Source organism: Vigna radiata, unplaced genomic scaffold (genome assembly GCF_000741045.1).
Source record: "Vigna radiata var. radiata cultivar VC1973A unplaced genomic scaffold, Vradiata_ver6 scaffold_7, whole genome shotgun sequence".
NCBI lineage: Eukaryota > Viridiplantae > Streptophyta > Magnoliopsida > Fabales > Fabaceae > Vigna > Vigna radiata.
In genome coordinates this window covers 1,425,395-1,437,146 of record NW_014543262.1, presented here as the reverse complement: position 1 = coordinate 1,437,146, position 11,752 = coordinate 1,425,395, and the positions used below count along the sequence as shown (strand labels likewise).

General features: G+C 28.6%; 1 protein-coding gene across 5 annotated transcripts; it reads left to right on the top strand.

Annotated features, from left to right (window-relative positions):
* Window positions 1–281: 281 nt before the first annotated feature.
* LOC106753721 (probable 2-isopropylmalate synthase) lies at window positions 282–11,416 on the top strand. Of its 5 annotated transcripts, XM_022777684.1 has the most exons (13): window positions 282–837; window positions 3,057–3,270; window positions 3,337–3,417; window positions 3,512–3,604; window positions 3,685–3,771; window positions 3,989–4,089; window positions 5,915–5,948; window positions 6,023–6,097; window positions 6,781–6,864; window positions 6,951–7,085; window positions 7,497–7,538; window positions 10,791–10,894; window positions 10,995–11,416. In XM_022777684.1, exons 1-13 carry the CDS (start codon window positions 323–325, stop codon window positions 11,080–11,082), a joined length of 1,653 nt encoding a protein of 550 aa, XP_022633405.1. In that variant the 5' UTR covers window positions 282–322; the 3' UTR covers window positions 11,083–11,416. The 5 variants fall into 5 exon arrangements, 1 of the variants encoding a protein (XP_022633405.1); XR_002666833.1 differs by lacking the exons at window positions 282–837; window positions 3,057–3,270; window positions 3,337–3,417; ... (7 more) ...; window positions 7,497–7,538; window positions 10,791–10,894 and adding exons at window positions 7,783–8,234; window positions 8,296–8,474; window positions 8,855–8,964; window positions 9,141–9,254 and having other exon boundaries at window positions 10,995–11,284; XR_001375256.2 differs by lacking the exons at window positions 282–837; window positions 3,057–3,270; window positions 3,337–3,417; ... (8 more) ...; window positions 10,791–10,894; window positions 10,995–11,416 and adding exons at window positions 7,783–8,214; window positions 8,296–8,474; window positions 8,855–8,964; window positions 9,141–9,451.
* The last annotated feature ends 336 nt before the right edge of the window (window positions 11,417–11,752 follow it).

Below are 11,752 nucleotides of genomic sequence, written 5' to 3'. Positions count from 1 at the left end.
TGATTTTAGTCATTTTTATCAAATTTTTTTAACTTTATTTATTGTTTCAAACACGTTTCATTATAACATTTAGATTGTTTAACACATTTTTGTTTCAATATTAATTAAGAAACGCGTTTGAAACAACAAATAAAGTTAAAATAAATTAGTAAAAAAAACTAAAATCAGAGTTTTCTAAAGTTAAGAATAAATTATACCTTATTTTAAAAGAGAAAGTAAAACCAAAATCCTCCCAAGACTAAAAACATATTTAACTTCCTATAAATGAGAAGACAAAACATCTTGCTCAGTCCAATATTTTCTCTGAATCAAAACTTGCATCATGAACGGCACTCGCTCTCGTTCCCGGCCCGAGTATATCCCGGGTCATATTCCGGACCCTTCCTATATCCGCATATTAGACACCACCCTCCGAGATGGCGAGCAGGCCCCCGGCGCCGCCATGAGCGCAGAGCAGAAGCTGAGGATAGCACGGCAGCTGGCTAAGCTGGGCGTGGACGTGATCGAGGCGGGGTTCCCGTCTGCATCACAGGAGGACTTCAACGCCGTAAAGATGATAGCGGAGGAAGTTGGGAAGAAGTGCGAGGATGATGAGTACGTTCCGGTGATTGTTGTGCTATGCAGGTGCAATGAGAAGGACATTAGGACTGCATGGGAGGCTGTGAAGGAGGCGAAGAGGCCGAGGCTTATGCCCTTCATCGCCACGAGCCCCATTCACATGGAGTACAAGCTCCGGAAGACCAAAGAAGAGGTTCTTCAAATAGCTCGAAACATGGTTGCTTTCGCTCGCAGTTTGGGTTGTCGTGACATCCAGTTCGCTGCTGAGGATGCAGCCAGGTTCCTCTCATCTCCTTTCCATTTTCATATCCAGAAAGTTAGTTTCACATTGATTTAAAAAAAAGAACATTGATTTCACACTACTTTTAATAATATAATATATAATTATGATTTTAAATTAAAAAATAATATAATTATAGTAAAAAATATTATTATCTCACAGTGGAAGATGAGTAAAAAATTCGATGAATATGTTTGAATTTATTTTAAAAAATATTGGAAACGGATCAATTACAAACTGTCAGGATTATTAAAAAATTGTTAAAAAAGAGTTGTTAAAGATTTTTCCTCCTCAATATATTGAGGAACGGTAAAATATATACTTTTACATTTATTTATTTGATATATAATATTAGGATAATTAAAATTATTATAAAAAAATATTTTTAAAAATAAAAATAAGAAAGAATAATGTAAGAAATTTTTTAACAAATTTTTCACATTAACATTATCTTTTATTAACAAATCATATCTGTCACTGTAACATTAATTTTTTATATATGTTTTTAGAGTCTAGAGAAATCTAATTCCACCAAATCCAAAATTAAAATATGTGAATGATCGTGGGTAACCGAGTAATAATAGATAAATGAAATTAAATTAAAAGTAGATAGCTGTGATTAGAATTTAAATTATATTTTAATATTTATAAATTTATAAAAATATTTCTAATTTTAAATTTTATTTTTAATATGATACTATTTTGTTAAAACTTAATAGTAAGTTATAAAAATATGATAAAAAATTATAATAATTATTATTAAAATTATACGTGTAAATTTTTTTAATTAAAGGTTCAATATATTTATATAATTTATTTAAAAAATAATAATAAATCTACAATCTAAAAAATCAAACCAAACCGCAACTCAAACAATCTTAATCCGATTAATTTTATAAATTAAATAGTTAAATATAAATTTTAAAATATTAAATTTGAGTTATACTAGATTATATTGAATCTGAATTAATCCACTCAACCATAATATCTTTAAAGAAACAATAAAGCATCCCAAGTTATTGTACTGATATCAATCCTAAAGAAGTCCAGATCAATTTAAAAGTACCTCCAATACTAAAAAATTAAAATAAAAATAGATGGACAAAAATAAATATGTTATAATATATATATATATATATATATATATATATATATATATATATATATACATATATAACGGTCCAATTGTAGAAGGAACTTCTATTAATTAGGTCACCACATTATCAATATTAAGAACGCAATTAAAGTATGGAAAGTATAAATATGTTATGGAAAGTCCTGCACATTTCTAAGATAGGATATTTCAAATTGTCTGTTAACAAAATATACATTTGTAGTAAACGATATTAATAACAAAACTTAAAAGTGAACGAAAGAAAAAATAGTCAACGATATCACTAATCACAGGATAAGTTAGAAAGAATTTAAATTATACAAAATTATAAATAAAAAAAACTTATATATCTTTTCACAACTCACATGTTAAACTAAAATCATCAAATGTCTAAACAACAACATATATAGAAAGACTTTTGTGTCTCTTTTGTAAGAATTAAATATCATACATAGAATCTAAAACTCATCACTCATTTACTCCTATCTCTCAAAAGTATAGTTATATTAGGTTTAGGATAATGATATTTAGACAACATTTTTTTAACAATATTTGAACATTGATTATGTGTCAATATGTGATTGGTCAAAAATTACTCCACAATAATGTTTATGATTATTATTATTGATTGTGGAGTAATTTTTTACCAATAACAGATTGATACGTAATCAATGTTCAAATGTTGTCAAAAAAATATTGTCTAAATATCATTATCCTTATGTTTAAGCCACTTCTCGATTCATAGAATATGACAGAATAAATTATATATTTGTGAGTATGACTTCTTACTGAAACTTCATACATACAGCTAGTTTTCTTCTTTTATATATGAGTTGAATATTAATAAAGTCAAAATGATTTCATTTCGATCTTTCTCATCAATATACTTCACGCACTATAATCACTATCTTCTTATTTCATATAATTCATATCAAATCACAATACTAATTTATTCAGCACACATGCATAATTACATAAAAAAAAAAGACTAGAAAAGAAATGAAGAGAATAAAAAACTCAAGAATACTTTATTCTCAAAATTAATCATTTATGTTGTCCTCCACTCCAAGAATAATAAGGTTTATTGAATGTTTATTGGAGCAGATCGGATAGAGAGTTTCTTTATGAAATATATGGAGATGTTATAAAAGCTGGGGCAACAACATTGGGCGTAGGAGACACTGTGGGCATAACAATGCCTTTGGAGTTTGGAAAACTGATTGCTGACATAAAAGCCAATACCCCTGGAATTCAAAATGCTATTATTTCTGCTCACTGTCATAATGATCTTGGACATGCTACTGCAAACACAATAGAGGTATTTTTATAACACTGTATCACTCAATTACTGTAATCAATTTCACTAATTTCTATTTACTTTCAGGCTGCCCGTGCTGGTGCAAGACAACTAGAAGTAACAATTAATGGAATTGGTGAAAGGGCTGGTAATGCTGCATTTGAAGAGGTTAATATTATATATCATTCTTCTATTTTCTATCTTATTATTATTAGTATAGAAAATGAGCTCAGTAACTTATTTTATATTTGTTTTATTGAAGGTTGTGATGGCCCTAAGATGCAGAGGAGTTCATGTTTTAGGTGGTTTATATACTGGAATTAATACAAAGGAGATACTGAAGACCAGCAAGATGGTTTAATATTTTTAAACTTTTTTGGAATATTTTTCTCCTTTGTTGAATTCAAAATTTTATATACTTTTGTTTTCTAACAGGTTGAAGAGTTCTCTGGTATGCATTTACAGCCACACAAAGCTATTGTAGGTGATAATGCATTTCTACATGAAAGTGGCATTCATCAGGTTAGGGGATAGTTAAAAGCTACCTTATTCTATTTGTTACCTTTAAATAAATATTATGATTTCTGTATATCTAATCAGTGATGATTTTTACTATTCTCTTGTATTTATGATATATCTTTCAACATAAACTATTATGATTTCTATATATCTATTTTTCAGTTGGTTTCTTAATTTTTTTTCCTTTTTGTTTTCTTCTAATATTATTTTTACTTTGTAGGATGGATTGTTAAAGCACAGAGGTACATATGAAATACTTTCTCCTGAAGATATTGGTTATGAAAGGTCCAGTGGAGCTAATATGGTACTCGGGAAGCTAAGGTATATGCCATTTTCTTACACACACATGTATATATATATATATATATATATATATATATATATATATATATATATATATATATATAGAGAGAGAGAGAGAGAGAGAGAGAGAGAGAGAGAGAGAGAGAGAGATAAACTATATATTAAGATAAAATGTTATCTTAAATTGTAAAAATAATATATATATAAAAAAAAACATTTTGAGGTGTGAACTGAAGGAAAAATGATTATACAACCTTATAATAAACACACTTCATTACGCAACAACGTAGTTCATATTTAAAATCATTATTATTGTAACTTTATAGAATGAAATTACTGTAATAAGCTTCTTCTTTTTTTTTTTTTTTTCTAATCTTATATAAATAGTATGGAGTTGTAATTTATAACAATCATTTAATAAGAATTCCCGAAAAGCACACCTAAAGCTATTTATATAATATAGAAAATTTATACATATTTAATATTAAGATGTAGTAAAGAAAATGTATAGTTTATTAAAATGGTGTATTGTTGTTGATATTTTTTTTTTTAATTTTTAAGAATAGTAGCCATAAAATATAAAAAAAAAAGAAAAAAAAAACTCAAAATGCTTGAAATAAAACTTATAGATGAAATAAGTGAAACATTTATGAAAAATGAATGGAGCAAAAAGTTAAAGAAGGTTAAAACAAATATAACAGGTAATACGATGAGTAATGCTGAAATTATAGCATCAATATAAAATCATTTCAGTTATTTTTTGTTAAAATTGTTGCTTTTTTATTTGTTTGAACACTAGATAAATAGATATAAAATACGAAGTTTAAAATTTTTGAAACGAAAGAAACTTATAGATGAAATTAACAAGAGAAACATTTATGAAAAACAAAAGAAAGTTAAATTTGAAAAAAAAAAGTTTTGTAATTGAAAATTAGGGTGGAAATGTCATATAAGAATAATTATCATATATAGAGTGTAAATGTTGGAAATTGGTCCAACATATGCCATAGGCTATAAATACTTATACATGAATATTATAATTCAACATATTAGAAAGTGAGTGTAATTTTAACTTAACTCTACAAAATAACTCTACAAAATCGATTTGTAAAGTGATTTGATCTTATTTTTAGTCGATGTGAGACTTTCAACACACCTCATTCAAACTGAGGTATAGACATCATTAATTTAACTTTACAAGCATATGTAATGGCTTAAAGAATTTACTTTTTTAATCAATTAATTTCTTTTATCTACAAAACAATTGTTTCAATGTAGAGAAGGCAAAATGGTTCCAATTTATGAGTTAATGAGTAGTAAAGATGGATTGACCCATAACCCACTAATAACAACACTTTATTATTTTTTAATATAATTATTTAATAGTTACAATTTTATAGATTTACAAATTGATCTTTTTAAATTTTAGAATGTTGTTAAATAATGTTTAGATATTTAATTTATTTGTTTATCAAGATACATATATTAATACTTCAATCTTTAACTACTATCTTTATAATAAGTTTGAAAAATTAAGTGAATTTTGATTCTATAATTATAAAAAAAAGAAATCAAGTTAATAATCCACAATGTAATAATATATAAAATAATTTAAAAATAAAATATTTGTAAGTGAATCCACTCACATCAATCTATAGTAGATTAAATCGAGTTTTAAAATTTTATATTTATTGGAGTCGAGTTGAACTGAACCTTATTTAACTTAAAATTTTATAACTGAAATGTGATATATAGGTTCATGTTTATTAATTTTTATCTTAGACTTCATATATTTAAAATATAACTTTTGTTTCTCCTTCGTTTATACTTCCTCACCTACTAGCGGACGCCAAGCTTTGAAAAATCGACTCAAAGAGGTATGTAACTATTTTTTGTTATGATCAAAGGCACAATGACCATTCTTCTCATTGAGCTATTTCTACCCTTTCAGCTTGGTTATGAACTCAAGGAGGATGAAATTGAGAGTGTATTTAGAAACTTCAAAGCAATGGCTGAAAAAACAAAGGTTAATAATTAGTTTTTTTTTTCTTTTTTCACTTCTCAATATACTATACAGTTTGTTATACTTTATGACTAATCCGGTTTAAACGATAAAATACTTTGAGAAACATGTTGGTACATATATGGATTATTTCATGAATTTTAGAATTCTCAAGAGTGAGTTTTGTAATTAAGTGCACAAGATTAATTTATTCCACTTGTTTATAAAAAGGGTGTAATTTTTTTTTAATTTATATAAATAGATATTTTTTTTACGAAAATGAATAAATTGTGTTTGGAAGCATAAAATAAAGAGACTTTTAATGTTGATCACATATTAATTTCACCTTGGTGTTCCATATTTTAAACTCATGCTTTCAAATACAACTTTTTATTTTATTTTAAAGTTGTACTTCCAAATAAAATTTATTCATTTTTCATAAAATAATTAAAATTTATCCATTTCAATAAATTAAAAAAAATCCCACCCTTTTTATACATAATCGGGCTTATTAACTCTTATTTAACGTGAAATTGTAACCTACTATATCGAACAAAAAAATATAGTTTTGCAGCCCTAAATTAATTACTAATCATAAATAGAAGGCATCCAAAATTTTGAAGCATAAAAATAGAGAACACCAAAACAATCTGACTCCATTTTCGTCATCTTGAACTAATGTCTTCTTAATATTTTGTTTTTCTTAGAGAGTTACTGATGTTGACCTTAAAGGATTGGTATCAGATAAAGTTTCTGACGTAGAACCTATTTGGAAACTTGGTGGGTTGCAGGTAAATTGGAATGAAATTAATTTTAAACTATGTATGATAATAATACAAAAGAAAGAAGAAAAATTAATCAATATCTATCAATGTAGGTGACATGTGGAACCCTGAATTTTGCAACAACAAGTGTCAAACTTGTTTCAATTGACAGTAGCACACATGTTGCTTGTTCTGTTGGAAAAGGACCAGTGGATTCAGCTTACAAGGCTGTCGATCTCATTGTCAAGGTTTAATATGTTTAACAACTTCCAACTTTCTATTTTCATTTTCCTTTTCATTACATCTCTTAGTGTAAATATAAGTATTTATCCGTTTTCACATGAATATAACGATACTTTCGTAATATTTTTTTTTACAACATTTTAACATTATTTACATATCATTATGTGATTGATCTAAATAATAATAATCATAAATATCAACATAGACCAATCACAAAATAACATGTAAATGGTGTTAAAATGTTGTTAAAATATCATTATCATGGGTGTACTCTTATAAAATTCGATTGATATACAAATATTTGTGAACTTTCTCTCCCAAAGATTAGGGTTTTCATGGGAAACTTATAGTAGAAGGTTCATAATTTCTTATACAGAAATTTGAGATGATAAGTTGTATCTAAACTTTATATGCAGGAAGGTGTGAAAGTAGTTGAGTACTCTCTAAATACAGTGACTGAACACTAGTAAAAAGTATACTTTTTATATCAACTTTTTATACCTGTTGAAATCTACCAGATATAAAAAGTACTACGGTGACAATATTGTAAATATGAGAAACTTTTTTACACCAGATATATCAAAAATAGGTGTAAAAAGTGGTTCAATAACTTTTTACACCGATTGTATTCAAAACAGTATAAAAAGGCATTTTTCTATACCTATCAAAACTTCAAACCGGTATAAAATTACCATTTAATGGCAAATATGTAATATTGAAAACTTTTTAATTACACCACTGTATAGATTATTTTCGTTTCAGGCTTCATCTTTCTTTCTCACTCTCGCCGTAGTGGGGAAGACCATCGCAGATCTTCGACGCCTCGTCTCCTACGTTCTTGGCTTCTACAAAATCTCCGACGAGATCCTCGTCAACACCGTCGACAACAAACAGCGAGATCCTCCATGGCAATCCTCAAGGTCACCATCGATGCCAAGCGGAACACCATATCTGTCTTCAACAACGGCGATGCCATAGCCGTCGAGATCCCCAAACTCATTTGCGGCCACTTTCTCACTGACAGCAACGATGACGACAAGGTCAAGAAGACCACCGGTGGACGCAACGGCTACAGTGCGAATCTCACCAACATCTNCTCCACCAAGTTCATCATCAAAATCGCCGACGGAAAGCGTAAGAAGAAATATAAACAGGTAGTCTTTTCAGCACTTCAAGTTTTCTTTCATTTTCTGAGTCTCATCCTTCGTTGAACAGTCCTAGGGTTTTCCACCTACAGCTCCCTCCCACACGCCACCGCTTCCTTCCATCTCAGGGCTTTGTCTACCTCCGTCACCGATAAGCCCTCCGTTTGCACAGCCGACGAACTCCATTATGTCTCCCTCTCAAATTTCGATTAGAAACTCGCTCTCTGGAACTATAACCTTTCACTTCTCGTTAGTTTTCTCTCTTTACATCGCAAGTTTCTTTTATTCTCTCCTTGTTATTTTGCTGACATTTTTGAGGACACAATTTTGTTGAATCATACGAAACACTAAGTACTGGCCTGTTGTACAGGAACAGGAATCTCTATATTTAAATAATGTGGAAAAGAGGATCCACCAAATCTTAACATGATCATAATTTTGAGTCTTTGTTATGCAAAATTTCAATCTCTTTAAATATGAGAGAAAATAAAATCTAAGGTTAATCTGAAATCAAGTAAGGACATAAGAACGACTGCTCCTTCTTGAAATGTTCAGAGTTTACTTTTTCAATTAAGTTCTTCTTGAATTAATTAATTTTAATTATCTGACATATATCGAAAACTTCTCAGGGAGTCAATCAGGCAACAGTGGCAAAGCTAGGTTCACTGTGGACAACCCTGTCACCCTAGTGGCTGGAAAGAACACAAATGATCTCTTGAGTTTAACTGTGGAACTTCAGGTTAAATTTTCCACACCATACTATATAAACAAATTTACAAGATATGAAATTATTTTTTTATAGTATGCAATTATGCATTGGCTTGTTAGTTTCAGTTCCACATTATCATTCTTGCTCGTCCAGTGATTTATATCAGTGGTCACTAACATCAACTAATTAAATCTTATACACAACAGAACTATGGAGCATTTTTTGACTTATCAGGAGCGGGGATCACTCGTCCAGTGGTACTGAAAGGTTTGGAGAATGCCAATACACTTGATCTCTCCTCCCAGAAGTGGACATATCAAGTCAGTTTTCTCATTTGGTTAAACTCCATTCTTTCTCCTTTGTATATAACTTAATCAAATAAACATTGGTGAGATTCATGTATGCTTAAGTGTACTTGTATATGGGGCATGGGTTTAAGTTTCTATTTCATGATTGTAACTTTCGACTTTTAAGTTTTAATTGGAAAGATATGTAGCAGCATCATATTTTGGCTTTAGCTTATACTCTAAAAGTTTTTTCTTTTCTTTTGGCAGTAAATTTACTTGTATATGATTACAGGGTTGAGGATATATATATATATATTTATATTCTTTGTTGATAAAAAAAAAATAGATACAAAATTACTTCATCAATACTCTGAACTCATGCCAAATAAATTACTTCAAACAAAATTACCTCATCAATACTCAACTCTTTTTATCAATGCATCAATCGCTTTTCTTAGTGGATACACTCTTACTTTCTTTGACTAGCAAATTATATATGCTTTTGGCAGTAAAATATATGCATTCTAGGGTGAAATATCAATTGGTGAGTTAAAATATGTATTCCTTTTTTCTTTCATTAATGCATATAAATTTCTGCACTGAAGAGAGACAATAGATAATTTTCTGAGTTACGTGCAGTTTCTTAAGTGCTTTTACTGGTGCATTCTGATACAAATTATAATTTTACTTTGATAACTTATGCTATATCACTTTTAGTGAACATATCACTGATTGTTTATATTATATCTTGTGATAGGAAATGGTTATTGTGTATATTAATAAGGGTATATTGTTATGTTAAAGTAACTCCTAAAATTAAATGTTTAAGTATTGGTTAAGTGAGTTAATCACTGTTTAAATACAATTGCATGTTAAAACTGGTTTATATAAGAAGAAGTAAATAAAAATGTATATGTTCTTTTGTTTATGCATGATGAAGAAGTAAATAGACATTTGCACTAGTGACTAAGGACTAATGGGTGAGAGCATAAGGGTTAAATGGACTATGTATCAATGAACATGATAGGAACAGGACCATAATCAAAGTAATTGATAACAAATTATATGTTATGAAATTGCTAATTTAGTGGTAATGAATGCCTGTGAAGATTGTCACTATGAATTAGATGCAAATATAAGGTGATATTCTGTTTAGTGTGTTAAATAACAATGTTGTTGAAATAGTAATAGTAATTTTAGTGTGTTTACACTTAGAACTAGGTGTAAAATGCATATTGGTGTTGTGGAGGGTGGTTTAATATGCTAAAGTGGGGTGTTTTTAGAAATAATCCTCTATAGAAAAAAAAATCAACTTTTATACCGGTTGGAGTTTCTAACTGGTATAAAAGTGAGACTTTTTTACACCTGTTCCCATAACAACAGGTTTAAAAACGATACTTTTTTATACTTGTTCTAAAAAGAACTGGTGTAAAATCAAAACTTTTATACCGGTTTTAAAACACGTATAAAAAGTTGAAAACTTTCTATATCCCCTGCTTCTATACCGATCGACAAATAGGTATAAAAAGCCTTTTTTAACTGGTATAAAAAGTCTTTTTTGTATTAGTGGAAGGCACCGATGCAATTGCAACTGTACATGTTGTAGTTCGAAAAGAGAACATGAACTCACATACTTGTACTTTAAATGGAAACATTATCAGTCCAACATTTAGGTATTATTGATTAAAACATGATTGCTTTAGTACGTATATGATTGTTTTACTAATTCCCCAGATGCAGATCTAATAGTACTCGTTTTTTCTCTTTTTACAGTGGGATTGGAAAAGGAGTAGATGTTGTTGTTTCCAGTGTAGAGGCTTATCTTACTGCACTAAACAAAATGCTCCATTTCAAGGAATGATTTATATCTTTTAATAGTCGAATGTATGCAATAAATTCCATTGCGTGTTTGTAATTTCTTAGTTAAGTTTAAAATGGAATAGAGTATTCTAATAATTTACTTTTCAAAGTTTCCATATCTATGCCAAAACCAGACTATATGTAATGTTTCCTTGAAATATTTGAATTGCAAAAATGTTGGATTAAACGTAATTAAGGTCGATAATTTATCCATTTTTTAATGTAATTCTCCTTTATATTTTTTATTTTTAAATTATTGTTGTACTGATTGCCATGTGCTTGTTTAAATGTCAGTCACAGGTGATTATCAGTTTTTTCTCTGGCAGACTAATGGAATATAAAGAGCATGAAAATGGAGCAAGGAATGTTGTGTCATAAATGTAAAGTAAAAGGTTAGGTAGCATGTGTGTTCGGATTCACGACATAAAAAAAACGTGTTAAAAATAAATTTTTAATTACATAAATATTTTTTTGAATATCTTAAAATATGTTAGTGTAATTATAATTGAATTGAATTCATGAAAATTGTAAAATTGTAAAAGTAAATTGATGAGACAAGTGAGAAAAGATGAAACTTTGATAACAAAAGACCAAACTAAAACTTATATTTATGAAATGCAACTTTGATGTGTGAGTTAATTTAAACTAAAGTCAAACCTATATTTATGAAA

Coding starts and splice junctions, on each gene's coding strand:
- LOC106753721 (XM_022777684.1), top strand. CDS start 323: ATGAACGGCACTCGCTCTCGTTCCCGGCCCGAGTATATCCCGGGTCAT. Junction 3,271..3,336: donor CTACTGCAAACACAATAGAG/GTATTTTTATAA, acceptor ATTTACTTTCAG/GCTGCCCGTGCTGGTGCAAG. Junction 3,605..3,684: donor TACTGAAGACCAGCAAGATG/GTTTAATATTTT, acceptor GTTTTCTAACAG/GTTGAAGAGTTCTCTGGTAT.